The following is a 20,799-nucleotide window of genomic DNA, read 5'->3' on the forward strand; positions in this document are numbered from 1 at the left end:
CATGGGCCGTGCCTTCCCCCCCACCCCGGATCCCCCGGAGCAGCGCTGGGAGCCGCAGGGTCCCTCCTCTGGCCGAGCCTGGGGAGAAGGAGACTTCAGGGCGACGCCGGGGACCAGGGTCCGCATCCCGTCCCCCAGCCGTACGGGGACCCTGAGCGTCCTCATTGCCCCCCCCGCCGCCAACCCCCCCCCTGGGGCAGCATCGCACTGCCGGGCTCCGGGGACCGGGGGGTCGTGGGCAGCAGCGCCGGACGGGCCCGGCGTGGGTCCCGCTGCCCTGAGCGGTGCGGGGCGGATCTCGGGGCCAGGTACCTGCTAAGCGCTGCTCCACGCCGTCGGGCCGACGGCCGCTACGTGATGCGGGGTCTCGGCACCAAAGCACAGCCCTGGTGACATGCGGGCGGTGAGGACGCTTCGCAGGGGCCGGGTGGGACCCCGCTCCCCATCCAGGTGCCCGGCAGCGGACGGACGCGGTCGCGGTGCCGCAGCTCTCGCGGGAGCCCTCGGGAGCCGCACCTCGCCGGGCAAAGTTCGGCTGCCATCCTCCACCCCAGTGCCAGCGGGATGCGGGTACGGGGCTGGGAGGACCCGCGGCGGTGCCAGCACGGCCATAAACACATCACGAGCCCAGCCATAAAACCAACACCATCACGGCCGTAAAACCAGGACTGCTGTGACCCCGCCGTCACGGGCTGTGCCGTCCCAGCAGATCGCTGCCGGAGGAGTCGGGGCTGCAGGGGTCGAGCTGGGCACTGTGGAGCCGTCGCATTGCAGCAGCGGGACGGGGGCAGCGCGAACGCAGAACGTCCCGCAGCCGGAGCTCATCCTTCGCACCCCCAGGGTGGGATGGCACCGCCTGGCCGCTCCTGCTCCTCCACCAGAGGGCAACAGGCGGGACGGGGCGGGTCGGGGCATTGGGAGGATGGAGGGCGCTCCCGGCCGGACCCCAGCGCCCAGCGAGCAGAGCAGCGCACAGGGGCTGCCCCGGGCCGAGGGCTTCGCCCCATTGCCCACCACTGCAGCAGCTCTGTCGGACAGGGCCCCGCAACCCTCCGGATTTGCGCTCCGTGCTGCCCGGCTCCCACGGCTCCCGGAAAACAGCTGTTGTTTTGCTCGGCCCCGATCCTGGCACGGGACAGAGCAGGAAGCCGGGCCGTATCCCTGCTGCACGAGGCTTGGCCGGGCTCAGTGACACAGGCCTGGAGCCAACCCCGCTTCCCCGCCCCGTCCAGCTCAGAGCAGCCCCGCGCCGCTCCAGGCGCTGGGGAGCTGAGCACGACAGATGTACGAACACCCCCGTCCCGACCCTCTCCCATCTCACAGCAGAGCTCAAGGACGGAGCTGAGCCCACCCCCGTGCCAGCACCCGGCTGAGCTCCCCGTGCCAAGCAGGGGGGACGCGGGGACACGGCCGAGCAGATGGGCACCGCCAAGTTCACGGATAACTTTGGGAAGTTTCCACCTCTCAGCACGTTGCCAGCCCGGCGCCCGGAGCCGCTTCCACACCGCTCGCAGGGAGCAGCAGTCGGTGAATCTCCTCCCTCCATCTGTGCCCGCACAACCCGGCTGCGGGAGTTTGGATGGGAATCGGTCGCCGCTTTTAACCCCGCCGCACGCAGCTCCATCCCGGCCCCGCTCCATCCATCCATCACCGGAGCTCGGCTGCAGCGCGTTTATCCCTAGAGCTCATTAAGACGAGCTCCGAGCCGCAGCGGAGCTGAGATGCCAGTGATGCTCCTTAATGAACAAACATCTTAATTACCAGGAGCTGCTGCCTCCTGGCAGCGCAGACATTGCCATACTCACATCAGGGCGATGCTCGTCCCACCCCAACGGGACCCACAATGTCCCCAGACCAACAAAGAAGAGGCTGACGACGACCCGGGGCTGGGGGGGTTATTTTATTCTTTGCTTTGGTCTATACAAAAAACAACTTATAGAAATAATAAAATCTTCCCTTCCGGACCCACGCTGCAGTGACAGCCCGTCCACTTCCAGGCAGAGCGTGAAACCATCAGATCCAGAACCTCTTCAGAAAAGTCATCAGATAAGGAAAGGGGGAGGAAACACCACTCACCAAAAGGAGGGGAAAGGGTTAAAATGTGCCACAGAGATGGGTACAAGGACACGGTTCTACTGCTGGAGTCACTCCTCGATGGGCGCTGCGGGACTCAGTCAGCTCCACGCAGCAGATCCCAACCCCGCCATCCCCAGGGCTCCAGGAGCGGCTCCGTTTGCTCCCAGCAAAGCCCAGGCTGCCCCTCGGACAGCAGAGCTTGCAGAAAGCAAAGGGGCTCCTCCCAGCAGACCCCTCCCCAGAACAAACAGCAGGGACGTTAGAAAGCACAAACTTAAAGACGGCAAAAGCCGTTGGCACCATATTAAAAATAAGAAGGAAATATATATATTCATAGAAAAGACCATCCTGCCAATGAAAGGTTGATAAAGATGCGGGATTTGTGTGTTTTAAAGCTTCAGAAACTGTATTTGGATGCCAGGTGCAGCAGTAGGTGCTCGAAGCAGTCCCAGGAGGAAGGACCTGCACAGACCCACAGCGAAGAGAAAACTAAACGGGGAGATGAAACCTCTCGTGGGAATGGGGACGTTTGTCGTCAGGCACTTCTGTCTCCCGAGTCCTTCTCGCCATTGCTCAGCTCTGGGGCCGCCCTCTGCACGGAGGAAACTCCTGCACAGAGGAATGGGTGTCACCGTGGGCTCTGGGGAGCGGGATGTGGCCCCCCAGCCCCCCCAGCCCCCCCTTACCTGTTGTTGTGCGGGCGGTCAGGCGAGCATATGGTCGGCAAAGGGCGCACGGACGCCGTCACTGTAGGCGTCCATGGGGTAATCTCCATCCATGTCCATGTGCATGTCGATGGGGTCCAGAGGGATGTCACCCGAGTACATGGGGCGGTAGCCAGGGTCCATCTCTGCTGGGTGACAGGGGACACTCAGCGCCTGTGGGTGACAGCCGCCCTCCTGGCTCCCACTGCGCTGAGAGGGACCGAGAGGCCGCACAGACCCAGGGCTGCACTCACCGTCTGAGTAGGGCTCGTTGATGGGGATCATGCTCTGAGCCTGGGAAAGAAGGTGGCACACTTTGAGATGCAGGGAACGTGCACGTGGCACTTGGTATCCCCATCCCGTGACCCAGAGCCACCACCTCCCCTCCACCCACCCACCGCTGCCATGGCACAGTGTGCCCGTGTGCCACAGGCACAATGTGGGGGCACAATGAGGCCGCCCCTCCCCGTCCCCATGCACTCACCGCCTCCCACGCTGCGGGGTCGTGCTTGAACAGCGAGTTGGTGAGCTCCACGGACACACGCTTCCTGTAGTCGGGGTTCTTGTCCTCGGAGATGCGGAAGAGCACAGCGGCCGCATAGGTGGCTGTGGGGGGAAGGAGCTGAAACACTGCAGCAGGGCCCAGGGATCCACCTCAGTGAGCGGAGCCCAGCACAAGGCTGGGGCTGCACTCACCTGTGCCCTCATTCCTGGAGTGCAGCAGCTCCATGAGTGGAGCTGAGGCCCCTTCGGCATCAATGGCATCAGCAGCCTCCTTGTCCTGGGCCAGCTCGCACAGCACGCCGGCTGCCACGCGCTGGATGTTCTCCACTGGTGAGTAGAGGAGCTGCCGGGAGAGAACAGGGCGGTGTGAGACTGTGTCCCCAGTGCAGCCCTACATGGACATGTGCACTCCCAGCAGCTGGAAGGTGGCACAGCACAGCCCCGTGTCCCAGCCCCTACCTGCACAAAGAGGGGAATGGTGTTGAGCCGGAAGATCTCCATGCGGTTCATGAGGTCCCGGGCCAGGATGTGCAGCGCTCCTGTACAGCCCTCCACTATCTCCTCCATCTTGACGCCATCCTGTGAGGGGATGTGTGCTCAGAAGGGTCCCCATGCCATGGTCCCACCGTGCACTGAGCGTGGGGACAGACGCCCACCCCGCTTGGGGACTCACCGTGTAGGGCTGCTGTGTGCCAGCTGCCACGTGACGCTGCGCATCTTGGTGAGCCTTCACCAGCAGCTGCACCAGGCGTGGGATGACGGCCGCCTCCTGCAGCGGGCCGTGGTTTGCCGGGCACAGGGCCAGGTTGCGGATGAGCCCAATGGTGGCCTGCAACGAGGGCACAGAGATTCAGACAGAGAGCAGAGGCACAGGGCACCCCGCAGCCCACCCACAGCCCCCCCGCAGCACACGCTGCCTCCGGCTTCCTGCATCCTCCTGCACCGGATCCTACACCCCCACAGCGGGGGGTGAGGGTGGGTTTCACCGCAGCAGCAGAGCACGAGCAATTTCCTCCCATTAGCAGCCATTAGCTTGACGGAAACACAGCAGCCGGTGCGCTGGGCTCCAGCTGCAGCTCCCCGCAGCCCCCCCCACCCCTCACCTTGACCAGCGGCCACTGGTTGGGCTGGTTGAGCAGCTTGACGATGGCGGGGATGCCGTAGTTGAGCCGCACTGAGTTCTGTGCCATCTCAGCCTCGGGGTGCCGGCTGGTGAGGTGCCGCAGGGCGCACACGGCCGGCTCGGTGATGTCCTCCTTGTCGCCCGCCCGCAGGATGGTGTGGATCAGCGCCTCCACCCCGTTGGACTGTGTCACCAGGGTCTTGTTCTTGCTGTTGTTGCAGGTCAGGTTGGAGAGCGTGCCGGTGGCGCAGGTCAGCACATTGACGTCATCAGAGCTCAACTGGTTCACCAGGATCTTGAGGACTCCATCCAGACCCTCCTGCAGTAGCACAGACAGGGGTCAGAGCGGCTTCTCCCTCCATCCTGACTCTGAACAATCCCATAGTGACTGCAGTTCTGGCCCCAGCTGTGCAGACAGTGTCAGGAAGGGGTTAAAGTGCTGCAGCCAGAGCCAGGGGACCCGGCTGCACACTTCCACCGCCAGCACAAATAGTTTCCACACTGCATCAGGAGCTAATCTGCAACCCGAGCACATGGGGAACGCATCAGGAGGTGATGAACGGCTGGAAGAGCTCAGAGCTGAGCCCTGGGCACCCCTCGGGCTCTGCATCCTCATGGGGCCGAGAGCTGAGAAGGCAGCTGCAAGATCAGGGTGCCTGGGGATGCTGCTGATGCAGAGCAAAGTAAGGACAGCACTTCGGGATCAGCCTGGCATGGGCACGGGGCTCCACAGAGGTGGCACTGACCCCAGGCACAGCTGGGAGGAGCTCCCCAAAAAGCTGAGCTGAACACAACGCGGCAGCCCCCAGACCCACCTGTTTGGTGGCCACATCAGAGAGGTTTCGCAGGGTCCAGAGACAGTTCTGCACCAGCCGGGGGCTGGAGCTGGTCAGGTGCTTGCCCAGAGCCTGCATGCCACCTGCCAGAGACACGAGACACTGGGTCTATAAATACAGACATGCAGCTCCCGGCAGAGAGGAAACGGAGCCGTGGCACTGCACAGCGAGTACAGGCTGGGTGCCACCCGGCTGCCGCCTCCAACGCAGCACGTCGCTCAGCAGAGGCTGACTGCTAAATGTGGAGCAGAGCAGCTCCTGCCCGCCAGCCAGGCCGGTTCCTGCCCACACACAGCCCCAGAAAGTGCCTCAGCAGACACAGACCCGGACATGGGCGGTGGGACCCGGCAGCTCAAGGACTGGCGTGCCACACAGGGCAGCTGCCCGTGGGAGGGATGCAGCAGTATCACCCTTTCTTGGGGCCCCAGGGGCCGCACTCAGCACAGAGGGGTGGGCAGCAAGCAGCCAGGAGCAGTCAGTGCTATGGGAGGGCGAACAGCATCAACCCAAAACCCCACAGAGTTCAGGAGGCGGCCCCAGAGCTCTTACCAGCCTCGACGATGGCAGGTTTGTTGCTGGGACACACTGACAGCACCTTGAGCACCCGGCTGGTGGTCCACAGCAGCTTCTCATAGTTGTAGCTGCGCATGATCTGCACCAGGGCTTGGGGACCTCCGTTGGCCAAAATAATCAGCTGCAAGGTAAGGGGGCAGGGTCAGGGCCAGGGTGCGGGCAGCACCACGCACTGCAGACCCCCAGGATGTGCAGCATCACCCAGCAGGGGAGCAGATCTCACGGCCCCGCAGGGCTGCAGGGGCTCCTGCACAGGAGGAGAGCAGCAGCCCAAGCACAAAGACAGAACCACGGCTCTGAGCAGCAGGGACCCCCAAGCCACGGGCTCACCTTACTCTCCTGGTTCCCGTAGGCGAGCAGCTGCAGGCAGTCGGTGGTGATGGCCAAGAACTTGGGGTTGTTCTTGTTCAGCAGCGGCACCATCTTCTGCAGCCCGTCAGCCAGGCGCACGGCCATCTTGGCACCCTCCTGGTAGAGCAGCAGGTTGTGCAGCGTGGTGATGGCGTAGAAGAGGACCGACTCGACCGGCGAGCTGCAGGCGGCATGGAGCCACGTCAGCACAGTGTGGGTACCCCCTTTTGCCCAATCTCAGCTCATCCTTTTTCATTTTAAGCCCATCCCTTCCTGTCCAGCCCCCTGTACCTGAGCATCCTGACGAGGGCCGGGATGCCACCAGACTTGAAGATGGAGAGCAGTCCCTCACGGTGGTGGGAGAGGTTGTGCAGGATGCTGGTGGTGCAGCGTGCCGTGTCCAGGTCGCTGGTGCTCTGCATGGTGCGCACCACAGCTGCCACAATCTGAGATGACTGCATCAGGGCACGGCGGGACGCTTCCTTCTTGGAGAGCTGGTTCACAATCATGGCTGCTTTGCTGACAACCACCTGCAGTAATGAGAGGAGCCAGGGGTGGGTGGGGGGTCCTGGGGTACGCCGGGATTCCTGCTCCAATGGGTCGCCCTGCACCGAGGCTGCTGGTTTTAACAACTCACTCCCCTTGCTCCAGGAGCTACACTGCAGCATAAGGTCAGACTCACAGCACAGAGGGGAGAAGGAGGTGGTGGGAGGGAGGTGGTGGGAAGGATGCCCCAGAAGCCCTGAAGCTTAAAGCCCAAACAAAGCATGCTTGCTTACTGGGTCCTCGTCGTTGAGCAGCTTGGTGAGCTCTGGGATGGCGCGGGTGGCCAGCTCAGCATCATCCTGGTAGTTGATCAGGTGCACGATGGCCGACTTCAGCATCTGCGAGGGCTCCGCCAGGCGCTGCACGTTGGTCTGCTGCCCTTCCACCTGCGTGGTGATGAGCAGCGAGCGATCCTCCACCGTCTCAGGGTACATGGCAGCACGGACACGCTGAGCCCGGGTCATGGCCAGCTGAGCCTCCATGTCGGCTGCGGGGAGATGGAGAGGCAGCGTGAAGCCAGGCTCTCCTGCAGGAGTGTTCCCAGCACGATGCCCCCACCCTGTCAGCAGTCCTGGCACGTCCTGCAAGGAGCCATTGCTTCCAGTGTAAACAGATACAGCAGTACAGAGATAAGGCAACACTCAATTAGGCAGTATGATTAGGCAATTGTCACACAAGGCCTGTTAATTAAAAAATTAAGAGTATTTCAACTTGGGACCAGCTGGCAATGGGGATTAGGAAAAGGACACAGAGCCCTCCTGGGCCGAGGCTGCAGGGATGGGCACAGCAGGAACACACCCATCACAGACACACGTCCCCCCTAGAAGAGGACAGGCAGCAAGCAGAGCTCTGCTCCACCAGCACTGCAGCTCTGCCTTCCAGCACCCATCTCTGGGGGGAACCAGCACAGCTCTGCCCTCCTTCTAGGGGCAGGGTGAGGGGAATCATCGTCTCCGGCACCGCAAGCTGTGCCCACATGGCTGCACCCCAGATATCAGGTCTGTGGCACACAGTGGCAGCTTGCAGCCGTGCCAAGGCAGCTTCCCAATCAGGAACACCAGAGCTGACGCCGACCCGTGGGCTGGGACCTGCTGCTCTCCCCAGAGCCAGCCAAGCGGCTGCAACATGAGCTTGGCTCAGCAGGGCGAAGGGCTGGCTGAGTGCCCTCAGTGCAGGGAAGGAGGGCAGCAGGAGGGGATTTCAGGCAGCAGCAGCCCACGGGAAGGCTGCGTGGAGCAGTGCCCAGCGGGAGCACAGCAACAGCCCCAAGGAAAGCAGCAGCAGCAGAGCTCCCCCGCCCCTACCTTGTGCTTGGCTCTGGCCCTGGCCCCCGCCCTGGCAGTAGCTGGTGGTGGTGGTCTTCTTGATGGTGTACTGCTTCCCATACACCTCGTCATCGTCCCCCATGCACTTGCTGCTGACGGAGGGCACCTGGGTGTTGACTCCCGAGTGGATGCCCGAGTCGTAGGTGTAGGTCTGCTGCCACTCCGTCACCTTTATGGGCTGCTCCATCATGTTCATCACCTCCATGGCTGCACTGCGGGGCAGAGGGGAGCGTCAGAGCCCGGCCCCGCAGATCGTTATCTGCCCTCCTCCCCCAAGCGAGATGAAAGGCAGCGCTGCCATGACGAACCCACAGCCGTGACGAACCCACAGCTCAGCACTTTGCTGCTCCTGTTCAGACACGAACACGGAGCTCAGCCAGTGCCTGCCACGCAAAACCACGTCCCAGCAGCAAATGGGCCACGGTGCTCACAGGCTGCTTTCTGCTGATGGGGGCTGAGCACGAGGCTGAGCCCTCAGGAATAACATAAACCCTTTGGTGACACTCCTAAAGCCCTTAAAAATAACCAGGCAGACCCAGAGCAACACACAGGTGCCCACAGCACACACAGGGCTGGCTCCAGGCACCACCGGCCTGGGGGGACACTAGTGTGACCCCCCTCACCAGCCCCCCTCCCATGCATATGGGGTGCCACAGCCGTGAGCGCTGGGAACGCTCCGGGCACGGGAACCCCGCACCCAACCCCGGCCCGGGAGGCTCCGGGAGCAGAGGACGAGCCGGGCCCCACGGGAGGTCCCACGCAGACAGGAGCAGCGCCCGCCCGCATGGCGATGCCGTGAGTCACCGCGGGGCTGACGCTGCTCCCAGGCAGCCCGCAGCAGCTGTCGGCTGGCAGGGAGGTGCCGAGGGACGAGCCCTGCTCCCGGCCCTGCCGCCCACATTGGGGGTCCGACCCCAAACGCACCTCAGGGACAAAGCAGCCCCAAACCCCCACCGACGCAGCCTGAGCTTTAGAGCAGGGCTGGATTTCTACTGCTTGCAGGATGGGGATTTGGGGGAGCAGTGGTAGGGGGTCAAAGCCCCACAAACACAGGGGGCAGGAGGCTGAGTCACCGACCCCCCGCAGCCCCCAGCCCGTCGCCATACATTGGGCTGCACGGAGGGGATGAGTCAGACTTTCAGACTCGAGGAGCAGCGCTGCCAAGCAGAGGCGTAACCAGCACCTGGGTACACAGCACCGGGACACGGGGCCCCGCTGCAGCCCAGAGCTCGGGGGGTCCCGCAGGGTGCAAGGACGGCAGGAGAAGCCCCCAGCCCCACAGCGCCCGGCTGAGTCAGGGCGTCGGGTGGTGCCGGGACGCGGATTACGAACGGGGGGAGGGGGAAAAGGGCTCGGGGAGGGGGGTTGCTGGGCGGTGCACTCGGGCTTGGCGCGGCTCGCCCCAACGCTGCGGGCTGTTCCCAGCAGAACGAGCGGCACAGCCCCACAGTCACCGGGAAAACATCCCGGCCAGGTAGAGAAAACACCTTCAACTCCTTCCTGCTGAGCAGCTGTGGGGCATTGAAAGACGGAGAGCTCCACAGCCCGCCGCCTCCCCCACCCCCCAGCAGCCTTCCTGGAAGCAGAGCTGGGTGCTGCTCGTCAATTCGATGTTTTCTGAGCTGTAAAGGAGCATTCTGCACACTCAGTACCGCTCCGACTTTAATGGGTTGTGCATAATGCATGTTTATAAGGCAGCGAGAGGCAACCCCGCTAATGGAGGCTGCTGGGGGGGGTTATTCCCATGGTAGGGGCTGCATGCTCTGATCAGTGCAGCAGCAACGTGGGGATGATGCTGTACTGAGGGGCCCAGCACCCAGCCAAGCCTCAGTCACACAAAGGAGCTGCCCCTGTCTGGTCACTGTGGCCATAAAGTTGGAGCCCCCAGATTGTGCTGGGAACCTGATAAAGGCAACATCAACACAAGCACTCACCAACAGGCTGCAGGGGGTGGGGAACTCATCCCTCTTCCCCCACAGCAGAGATAGGTGCAGGCTCTGCACTGTGCATGGCGCCCACACAGCTCCATGGCAGCAACCACAGGAACCCACCAGGTCCCCACAGCCCCACTTGGGAAGCTGCCCTGGATGGACAAAGCCAAAAACATTAATGCTTTAGAGCCCAGGTCCTATGCACGGCACAGAGCTGCCAGGAGGGGCCAGTTCCCATCTGCACACAGCCAGTCAACCTGCAATGCTGCTCTACAATTACTGGTGTATGACAGACACTTCATTTCCCAGGCATTCCTGAGTCTGGCTCAGACACCGACTTCATACACAGCTGTTCATCACACACACAACACAGACCCCCCCTCCCTGTCTGCACCATGACACCCAAGGTGAGCTGAGTTGCTGAGATGAGCTCAGGAGATCTGATAGGGATGGCTACAGTCAGAAGAACAGGCCCACATCAATGAGCACAGGGAGGCCCAGCACCACCCCAGTGATGGGCACCTGCCTGATGTTTTTCTGAGCCCCGAGCACACATCCCACTCCTCTCTCAGAGGGGCAGGAACCAGACAAGCTTCTCCTGTCCCCATCCCTCAGCAGGGACCAGAAGCTCACGGAAGGAGGGATACACCTGGCACATACAAGAGCTCTGGAAGGGCACAGCACAGGGGCAGGCGAGGAACAGGGCTGGGAAAAGGTTAAACCCTCTCCTCCTGCTTCCTGGAGCCAGGCATCCTGGTGAAGAAACAGGGGAAGTTGCTGCACAGCTCGGCCAGAAGGCTCCTCTAAGGCTGTTTGATCAGCAGCCAGACAGCATCGTCCCCCACAACAGCCCCCCCAGACTGTCTGCAGGGGAAGTCTCCAGTAAACACCTCCCCCCCGCAGCCCCTTCCTGCAGCTCCGTGACACGGGCAGGACGCAGCATCCACAGCAGGCACTGATTTACAGCTGAGCTGCCCAGCACAGCAGCGGGGATGCCATAATCAGAGCCTCACACAGAGGTAAGGACTGCCTGGGGTCCCCTCACCTGCAGTGCTGGCGGTGGCCTCACAGTGCTGCTTTGCTCAGCAGCCCCTGCAGCACCATGTCCCCATCACAGACAGCTCTGTCACCCTGAGGTGTTGGTGGTGTGAGGCTCTGACTGGGCACAGAAGCAGTGAGGTGTCCCCAACCCCCCCAGCACACAGAACAAAGCACAGCACCGGAGCTGCACTGTGCACCAGCAGCGAGCTGGGCTGCAGGAAGCACGCGAGCAACTGCAACTACAGCCACTGAGGCTTTCAAAGAAAGGAAAGAGGCATTTAAGGCAATTCAACAAATACAGGGTAAGGAAGGGTGATCTCAGATGCACTTCTACTGCACACCAGTAACCTCTGCCCTTCCCAGCTGCCCAGACAGCACAGCAGTGCCAGAGCAGCCGCATCCCACGTCTGGCACCAGTGCCAACAACCAGAGCTTCAATAGGCTTTAACAGAATCCTTCAGAAGAACAAGCAGAACAGGCAGGGAGAGAAAGGCACTTCTCAGAGCTCCCCAGCACCAAGGGGCAGCGTTACAGTCAGCTCTGTGCTCACATGGGCTGCTTCCAGGAGGGCTCTGCAGCACAGATAACTCAAAGGGTTCAAAGGGAATGAGAGCCATCCCAGAGCTGTGCACACGCAGCCCTCGGCAGCCCAAAGACAAAGGAGCTGAGCACAGCCACCTTTATTTGGTGCTCAACCCCCAGCCCCAACTGCTCCCCCAGCACCGCTCCCCACCAGAGCCCCACATCTGAGCCCCACGGAGCAGCTGCTGACAGCTCCGGTGCAGGCAAGTGTGGGCTGTCATGTTCTTGCACTGCCAGCACGAGGGGACAAGGTGCTCTGCTGCACATTCCTCTGCCGTGACAGCACACACAGCACTGCCACACATCAGCTCCCAGCACGGGGCCGTCTGTGTCTCTATCAACTCCCACCAAAACCAGATGTGATGCTGAGCTATTGGTGCAGCCCCATTGCACACACTGTGGGCAAAGCTCAGCTCCCCCTCCAGCTCCATCAGCACCCACAACCCCCCCCTCCCCACGGCTCTGCCCACATTGGGGACCCTCACAACCCACACGGGACCGTGGCCGCTGTCCTGGCTCGTTCCCAGGTGAAGAACAGCTCTGAGCCTCCCTCCGCCCTCAGCGCCAACACCCATCCCTGCCATGAGCAGGAGCCGCTCCCGCACGTGGAACCCGCGTCCCACCCCACCCTGCCCCATCCTGGGAACCGCGCAGGGATCCCGCACTGCCGCCCCAGCCCCCTCCCCACTAAGCAGCCAGCAGGGGAGGTGCCCCCCAGCCCAGCAGGGCACAGCCCTCAGCCAGCAGAGGTGGCACATCTCATTACGAACACGGGTGGGGAGGATGGGAGCTCCCCATTTGTCCGTGACAGGAGAGCTGGCACGGTGCAATCAATCCCAACAGCTCCATCTGGATAAGAAAAGAAATGTTTTGTTTTAGAGAGCACCAGGAACAAACTGTCCTTCAGGAACGCAATAATTGCAGCTTTTAGGATTTCAGCTTGGAGGCTCATGTGTGTTTTCAGCAAGAATAATGGTGTCCAATGGCACAGGGCTCTGCCACCCCAGATCTGCCAGCAGAGCAGGGCTGAGGGCTGCTGCGCCCCAGCTTCATTTCCCCATCCAACTGCATTACATCTGCAAAGTTCAAATGCTTCACAGGGAATTATCGCCAACACCCGTCAGCACACGGCCTGTCGGAGCAGGTTAATGATTTGTCACCAGGGCTCGGCTGGGTGTCACTGCGATTACAGCAGCGCTCGCACAGCAGCCAAAGGTCTCTGCCACCAGCAAAGTGAACGCTCCTGCCCTGCCATCGCAGCCCTGTGTCTGCACAAAGCAGCACAGCAACGCATCCCTGAGACGGCGGGGACGTGGGTAAAGGAGTGGGATTGCTGCTGGCACCGAGGTGGGGACTGGCACAGCCCTGCCAGCATGGAGCAGCTGTGCCACCACCCAGCAGCATCGGCTGCCTCATGGTGCCAGGGCTCCGCACTGTGCTGGAGCTCAGTGCCAGCACCTGCCCCCCCCCAGCAATGCCCCCAACAGACCCCTGCCCAATGCATGGCAATGATGCTGCGAGGTTGATTGCAGCCTTAGCTGCAGTGATGCATGACCCCCCCTGTGCATCTCCGCAGCACTGGGGGAATGGGTCAGGTCAGCAGGTGTGGGATATTCAGAGAGCACTGAGCATCCCATGGCAGCCCCAGCACAGCTCAGCGCCCCGAGCCACCAGGAGCTCTGCTCCAGCACAAGGCTCCTGCCCTTTGCATGGAGGGATTTTAGATCCGAGCAATTCAAGCATTATGAAATGCCTCCAGGCCTGTCAGCAGCTGCAGAAAAACCAATCGGGGGTGGCAGATTTGGAGAGATATCTCAAGCCTGTCTAATTAGAAACATCTTGCCCCTCACTCCTCCTGTATTCCCCTCACCACCCTTACAAAGCACAGTGCACTGCACACAAGGGGGGAGCATACACAGCTCTCACCCCATGGAGGCAGGAGGATGCACTGGCCCAGGAGGCTCCTGAGCCCAAAGCCAGCACAGAGTGAGCACACAGTAAGGACAAACCCCAGGATGCACTGAAGGATGGATGTAGCATGGAGGGGAGCGGGGGGGGGGTGACGAAGCACACACAGCATTGCCCCCCCCACCACTGGACCCCAAAGCTTTGGGAGCACTGCACCACCCCTGCAGCATGTGGGCCTCGGGAGCACTGAGCAGAGCAGGCAGCAACATGCCAAGCGTGGCATCCAGGGCTGTGCTGGGCCGTCCTTGAGCTGGCAGCACAGGATGCAGCTTTGGAGCACTCTGCAGCTGCACTGTAAGCACAGATGTGTTTTTAAGCTGCTTAGGTCAAGTTTTAAGACTTCTTTGGCAGCCTCTCCCATGCACAGACAGCGTGCCTGCTCCATCCCCAAACACCCAACCCTGTCCCTGGGAAACAGGGTAAACCCAACCCTGGTGGAGCTGGAAATGCTGCATCAGCTCAAGTGCTGCATCCTCCAGGGCTGACTGCGAGCCAGGCGCTGCCAGCAGGGCACAGCCCCGTGGGGGACACCCCAGGTCCCAGGAGACCAACTGGGACCCACAGCTGCCACCCAGACCCCATTTGCTGCCTATCCCAGGCACAGCCCTAAAGCACCGAGGTGGGAAAACACCACCTAAAACAAGAGTCAGAACTGGCAACTGTGCCACAAGAAGTCCAAGGCAGACTTGCAGTGCTTCAATAGAAATGAAACTTCTTTTTAACTCCTGCTAATTAGAAGCCAGCCTAATTTCAAATTTCAGGAGCAGCATGAGCTGTGGTACAGACACCTCAATTAGAGCCCTGTGAGCTCCCCATGCAGACCCTGTACTGCAGCCCCACAGCGCAGCTCCTCCCTGCGGGCTGCCAACTGCACCCCCAACCGGCCGGGGGTCTGATGGGGGAACAAGGAAGGATTCCCAGGAGGAGAAGGGCAGCACCCGACCTTCATGTACAGCTCAGAGGCGAAACGCTCCGTGGTCTCCAGGTGTGAACAAACCACGGGCAGTGGTGCCAACGGCACAGCCCACGGGGACCCACATGTGGACGGGGCACGAGGTGCTTCATGCCGGCATCCCCGCTGTCCCCAGGGGAGTGGCTGCAGCACCAGACAATGGAATGGGAGCCATTGTTTGTGGGGGCGGGGGGGTTGGGGCGGCCTGCAGCCCCCCCCACGCTTCCGCCAGCGCTTCCCCACCGCCGGAGTCGGGCAGCTGCAGCTCAGCGCCCCCCCAGCGGCTCCTCATCGCCCAGCGAGCGGCACCAGAACCGGGGATAAAACGACCCCCGGCCACCGCCACCCGGGCTTTGCGCAGGCGCGTCCTGTGCCCACCTGTTAAAGCCGAGTTCGCTGCCAAATGGGTTTTTCAAACCACTTTGTGGAAATCCTCCAAAGCGATGAACAATTACGGCCTTCGGAGGTGGAAGGACCTTAATGGCTGCTCTGCTCCGCACACTGCCCCGCCGCGCGCCCACAAGGACACGGGAGGGGATCCGCGCCCCCCACCGACGGACCAAACTGCGGGTGGGAAGGGGACGGAGCAGGGACAGAGAAGGGACGGAGCAGGGACAGCCCCGGAGCGGGGACAGGGGGGGACGGAGGGGGCCAACACCGGCACCAGCACCGGGGAGGGCACGGCAGGACGCGGGGACAGCGCTGAGGTCAGCACGGCTCCGTCCCGGCCCGGGCTGCGCCCCGGGAGCCGCCCACGCTCCCACCGCGTCCCCCCGCGCACAACCCACGCTTCTCCGCGGGCAACTCCCAGCAGCGGCCCCGCGTCGTGCTTTAATCTGCGCCGATTAATTAAACTAATCACCCAGCGAACGCAACGAGAACGTGACGACGATACGAGCCGGTCGCTCCCCGCTCAGTTCCGCTGCCCCGACGTTCGGTGTCAGCGCGGCGGGATGAACAGGAGCTGCTTCATTAACCCCCCCGTCCCCGCTCCCCTCCCGCAGCCCGTCCCGCTCCCCGGGGCTGCTCGGGGCAGGTGAGCGGCTCCGCCGGAACAACCACCCGGGGCAGCGCCCAGCGGCAGCACCGGAACCGCACGGGGCCGGTTGGGCCGAACCGAACCGAACCGAACCGAGCCCGGCGGTGAGCGCAGCCCCGGGGCTGCTCGGGACCGGTCGGACGGGATGAGCGCAGCCGGGCGCGGCGCTGCCCCGGGGGGGGGGGGGCGGTAACAGCCCGACACCGCGCGGAGCCCGGAGCCCCTCGATGCCGGGACCCTCCATCCCAGGACCCCCCCCTCGCCCCCCGCCCGCCCCCCTCTGTCTCTCACCTCTCCCGGTTCCCGCAGCTCTGCCGCCCGCCCCGCTCCCGCACGAACAAAAGGCGAACGGCGCCCCGCCCCGCCTGGCCCCGCCCCTCACAGCGCTGCCCGCTTGCCATTGGTTTTTCTTCCCGTCCGTCTTCACCGCTGCTGACCGGGCCCCGCCCCCTCCCCGTGTTTATCCGCTCGCCATTGGCGGGGAGGAGACCGCCCCCCGCGCGCCGGGAGCTGATTGGGCGGTGGGGCGGGGCGGGGGCGGGGCGAGGGCGGGTGGGGAAGGGCGTGAGCGCACCGAGGGCCCACCTGGGTGACGTCACGGGGCGGAGCCGGGAGGGTTCGAACGGGACCGAACCGGGTCGGGACAACGGGGGGAAAATGGAGGGAGGGAAAATGGAGGGGGGTAAATGGAGGGGGGGGGCGGGGGGCGGCACTGCGGGTCGGAGCGGGGGAGACACGCAGCTGGAGAAGGGCGGGGAGCGGCAGCGCCCATCCCATCCTATCCCATAATATCCCATAATATCCCACCCCATCCCACCCCTCCCCATCCCATTCTATATCCTATTCTGTCCCCATCCCATTACATCCCATTACATCCAATTGTATCCCATCCCATCCCATCCCATCCCATAATATCCCATCCCATAATATCCCATCCCGTCCCGCCCCATCCCGTCCCTTCCCTCGCCTGCGGCTCACGCCGTGATTCAGCCTCTCGGTTTCAGTCACCGCAGCCAAGTCCCGGCGGAGCCTCGTGCTGCCAACAGCTCGACGGCCGCCAGGCACAAAGCAGCGCCGTGGCTGCACCACCGGCCGCCCGCCGCCCGGCCTGGGGGTCCCGACCCGACCGACCCCCCCCCATGGTCTTTCATGGCACTTGTGTCCGTCCCGATTTGCTCCGGGCAGAGGCGGCCGTCAAAAGAGCGGACCGGGTTTTATTCCAAGTTCAGCACCAGAACGTTTAAAATACAAAATAAACGAGCGAAAAATATAAAAGTGAGATGGGAAGTATTAAATTAATGGAGCTTAAAGCTCTGGGGGCTGCTGGGAGAGAGATGAAGGCACTTGTGGGGCAGAGGTGGTGACGGGGTGCAGTGGCACAGGGATGCCGTGCACCAGGAGCAGCACCCAGCACCGAGACGGGGGGAAGGGGCGGCTCTGGGAGCTGCCGGTTTGGGTGGGCTGCTGCCAGAACCAGCACCGTGCACAGAACCCATAAGGCAGCACAGGGGTTTGCTGTTGGCCCCCTGGTCAGTGGCTCCTGGGGGAGCAATGAAGGGGCACAGCAAATCTCAGTGCTGCTATGGGGCGCTGCTATGGGGCTCCCAGGGACATCGGGGCTGGGGGGGCTCAGGGGGCACCAGGCAGGTGGTGGCACAGTGGTGCGGCTGCTCCTCCGATGGGAATTATGGCAGCATGTCCCTGTAGATGGGGCAGTTCTGCTGGGAGCACTGGGCAGGATCAGCCCTTCCCAGTGAATCCGTGTTCCCGTGCATGGAGCAAGAGCCTGCAGCCTGGAGGCCCCGGAATGGCACCACTCGGCCACCACCATCCTGCTCCGTCAGGGCCAGAGTCCCCTTCTCCTGGCACATCACAGCGTCTCTGCAAACAGAGGGGATGGTAACACTGGGATGCAGCAGCAGCCCCCCTCCAGCTTTGCATCACAGTCCCCAGTCAGGAACCTTCGTCTGCTTTGTCCCCCTTGGTGTTGGGCTCCTGCCACCACTCTGCGAAGAATCCCTCCTCATAGTCCCCTTCACCCTCAAACTCGCCGTCTGAAGGCAGATCCTGCAGGTCCTCTCCATCATCCACCTCCATCTGCAGCACAGGGTGGGACAGCATAGATAGACCATGGATAGCATGTCATAGATCATATTTCTATCATGATAATCTTTTGTACAAAATATCTGTTCACCTATTGTCTGTATAACTGCACAGGTACCCACAGCCCCCACCTGCATGGGACCCCCAGAAGTGGCCGTCACCCACCTCATCATCAGCCTGCAGGTATTGCCTGGCGAACTCCAGCATCTTCTTCTGCGCAGTTGTGCGGTTGTAGTAGTGCACGGCTTCCTGGGCACAGGGTGGGGGAGCGGGGACCACGTCAGCCCCCATTTGAGCAGAGCCCCATGGCAGGGGCTGGGGGGGCTCTCACCGGCCGGGGCTCAAAATCCTCCTCCTGCAGGTGCCAGCGCTCGCGGTGGAAGCGATAGTACACCAAGTTCTGCTGCATCACCGCGTCATCCGGGTCGAAGAGCATGTAGCTGGAGACGCTGCGCACCGCATCCCGCACGTCATTCACTGCAAGGAGCAGAGTGAGACACGGGGGTGACATGGAGGGTGACACCCAGCCCTGGGACCCCCCAGGGGCTCAGGCCCCCAGCCCCCAGCCCACACTCACGCTTGTAGTAGGCGAACTGCAGGTAGTGGTACATGGTGGCCACGAACTTCTCCACGAAGTAGCCGCCCACGTTGGGGGTGAGCTCACCCTCACAGCCCACCTTGCAGCGCAGCACGCTCACATAGTGGTCTGGGAACAGGTGTCAGCCATTGCCCCGCATCACCCCCCCCCCCCGTCCAGTGCCCACCTACCTGCGATGGCCGGGTAAAAGTCCTTGAACTCCTGCAGCTCGTAGGCGCCCTCGCAGCCAGCCAGGCAGTCCTCGTACGCCTTGTAGTACTCAGCCAGAGCCTGCTCCATGTCAGCTGCACTGCTCCTGAAATCCCCGTTGTTGTACAGCTTCACTGAGCGCACAAAGATGGGCTGTGGGACCAAGAGGGCTCTGCTCACCTCCCTGCTGGGTTCCAGGCCCCGTGCCCAGCCCCATAGCAGATGGCTCAGCCCCCAGAGCTGTTCTGTGCCTGGCAGACACAGCTCCATCCCTGGCACCAGCCCCAGAGATGCTTTTTGGAGCAGGAAGGTGGGGGAGCTGGGGCTCTGCTGGGCACACACCAACCCTGTGGATGCTCCTCTTCCTTCTCCCACCCCGGCCTGTCCCCTCCTTACCTCGTAGGGCTGAGCCTCCAGGTCCACGAGGTATTCATCCACATCCACCATCGTCCTGTAGTAGTTCAGGTATTTCAGGGTCATCTCATGCTTGGGGTTCTTCTGCAGGAAGGTGTGAGCAGCAGACACCGCCTTCTCGATCTTGTTGGACTGTGGAGAGAGGGGGTGGTGTGTGGGGCTGCAGGGACGGTGCTGGGATGTTCTCCCGGGATGGGGCAGCCCCAACACCCATCGCTCACTGGCAGGAAGGATGGGCAGGTGTGGGCAGGGCAGGTACATCCCATTGATGGACAGTGCAGCCCCTCTGACAGCGACCCACGTGGCATGGGTTTGTCAGACCCACTGCCAGCTCGACAGCTGCCCCCACTCTGCTGCTGCTTCTACGAGCTCTCAGGTTGCAACTTCCGAGAAGCAAAGCTGGAGGGGTTGGACGAACCGTCCCTTAAATGGATTTTAGCCAGAGCAACCGAGAGGAAAATGCATTAAGTATCCAGGTCAGGACATTCCTCATCGCTGCGGGTTGAGTGGGGCCACAGCACTGAGGAGCAAAGCAGCCACGCTCCACCAGCTGGGACAGCCCCGTGTCCCCCTCCCCAGGCAATGTTCCACCCACCCAGGGGCCTTCGGGGCAGCGGCGTTGAAGCAGAAGCAGAATGTAGGCACAGCAGAGCTGCACAAATTCCATATGAGCCTGGAAAACTTCTCCGTGTGGACCAGGGGCACCCACAGAGCTGTGCTGGGGGATGTCTGCACCCACAGAGGGATGGGGGACATGGGGAGATCTGGGGAACCCCCAGCAGGGGTTGTGGGAGGGGGGAGATCAGGGCAATGCAGGGCTGGGGAGGAAAGCCACACGGGTCCCATCCTGATCACGCTCCTCATATCCTGCTGGTGATGACGTGCGGTGCTGCTGGAGCAGGATGGAGGAGATGGGGGGGAAAGGGGGTGCAAGATGGGGAGTGCAGGAGGGGAGAGCACATGGCAGAGAGATGTGGGAGCAGGATGTGGGGATGGGGAGACACGGTCTGGGGGTGGCAGTGAGAGATACAGGGTGGGGGGCACGGGGTGAGGGGAGTGAATAGGAGTGTAGGGCAGAGGGTGCCGGACAGGGGTACAGGAGATGTGGGGGGTGCGCGGTGGGGGACGCCCACACCCCCAGCCCAGAGCAGCCCCCCATTCCCCACCCCCCGCCTCTCCCGACTTTGCGCGGCATTTGCGCGCCCGCCTCACCTTGAAGAGCGCGTAGTGCAGGTACTGGTAGGGCAGGCGGCGCTGGAAATCGCGCAGCGTCTGCGCGGGAGGGTAGCGCAGCTGGAACACGGGCAGGCCGCGCTTACAGGCGCGCAAACATCCCGCGCGGCGCAGCAGCCGCCCGAAGAGCAGCAGCTCCCACTCCCACTCCGCGCGGTTCCCATCCGCGAGCGGCTCCTCCGCGGGTCCCCCCTCTGCGCAGCGGCGGTGACAATGAGCCTCGCTGTCCCGCAGCAGCCGGTGCAGCCGCAGACTGGCCTCCAGAGCCCGAGCGCTCTCCGCCCACTGCGCGCCCGCGTACTGCGCCAGAGCCCGCGCGTAGGCGCGCTGCAGCGGCTCCAGCGCGGCCGCGGGGAATCCGCGCACGCTGTACTGCTCGTATTGCGCCGCGCAAAGCCGCGCAGCCAACAGTGGGAGCAGCAGCGCCAGCGCCGCGCAGCCCATCCCCGCCGCCGCCGCGCACTGGCCGCGCAGCGCAGCGCTCCGCGCAGGAGGCGAACGGGGGAGGGGGGAGGAAGGGGCGGTGCGCGTCGGGAGCGCAGGGTCTTAGTGCTGCGCTGCGCGTTGCGCGCAGGGCGGAGTTGGCTCCGAGCGATGCCGATTATCCCTGGGATGTGCTCGGAGTTGGGGTGTCCGGGTCCCCTCGTGGTCACTGCGCTGCGCTGCTTCTTCCCCCCCCCCGGCTGGTTTCGCCGCTGGATGCGGTCAGAC

General features: G+C 62.9%; 2 protein-coding genes across 2 annotated transcripts; both read right to left on the reverse strand.

Moving 5' to 3' along the window:
- Positions 1–1,884: 1,884 nt before the first annotated feature.
- On the reverse strand, positions 1,885–15,890 carry JUP (junction plakoglobin). The gene is made up of 15 exons (XM_015885822.2): positions 15,843–15,890; positions 8,018–8,250; positions 6,947–7,200; positions 6,459–6,697; positions 6,147–6,348; positions 5,793–5,937; positions 5,223–5,326; positions 4,388–4,726; positions 3,958–4,113; positions 3,744–3,863; positions 3,477–3,627; positions 3,265–3,386; positions 3,035–3,074; positions 2,763–2,926; positions 1,885–2,685 (listed from the first exon to the last, which is right to left on the reverse strand). Exons 2-14 carry the CDS (start codon positions 8,241–8,243, stop codon positions 2,781–2,783), a joined length of 2,244 nt encoding a protein of 747 aa, XP_015741308.1. The 5' UTR covers positions 8,244–8,250; positions 15,843–15,890; the 3' UTR covers positions 1,885–2,685; positions 2,763–2,780.
- An 855-nt stretch (positions 15,891–16,745) lies between these two features.
- Positions 16,746–20,552, reverse strand: P3H4 (prolyl 3-hydroxylase family member 4 (inactive)). The gene is made up of 8 exons (XM_015885739.3): positions 20,068–20,552; positions 18,838–18,987; positions 18,423–18,594; positions 18,232–18,360; positions 17,986–18,131; positions 17,820–17,903; positions 17,513–17,648; positions 16,746–17,432 (listed from the first exon to the last, which is right to left on the reverse strand). The coding sequence occupies exons 1-8, from the start codon at positions 20,530–20,532 to the stop codon at positions 17,422–17,424; spliced, it is 1,293 nt and encodes a 430-aa protein (XP_015741225.2). The 5' UTR covers positions 20,533–20,552; the 3' UTR covers positions 16,746–17,421.
- Between the last annotated feature and the right edge of the window lie 247 nt (positions 20,553–20,799).

Source organism: Coturnix japonica, unplaced genomic scaffold (assembly GCF_054131305.1).
Source record: "Coturnix japonica strain WE unplaced genomic scaffold, WE-NBRP24 Scf049, whole genome shotgun sequence".
NCBI classification, from domain to species: Eukaryota; Metazoa; Chordata; class Aves; order Galliformes; family Phasianidae; genus Coturnix; species Coturnix japonica.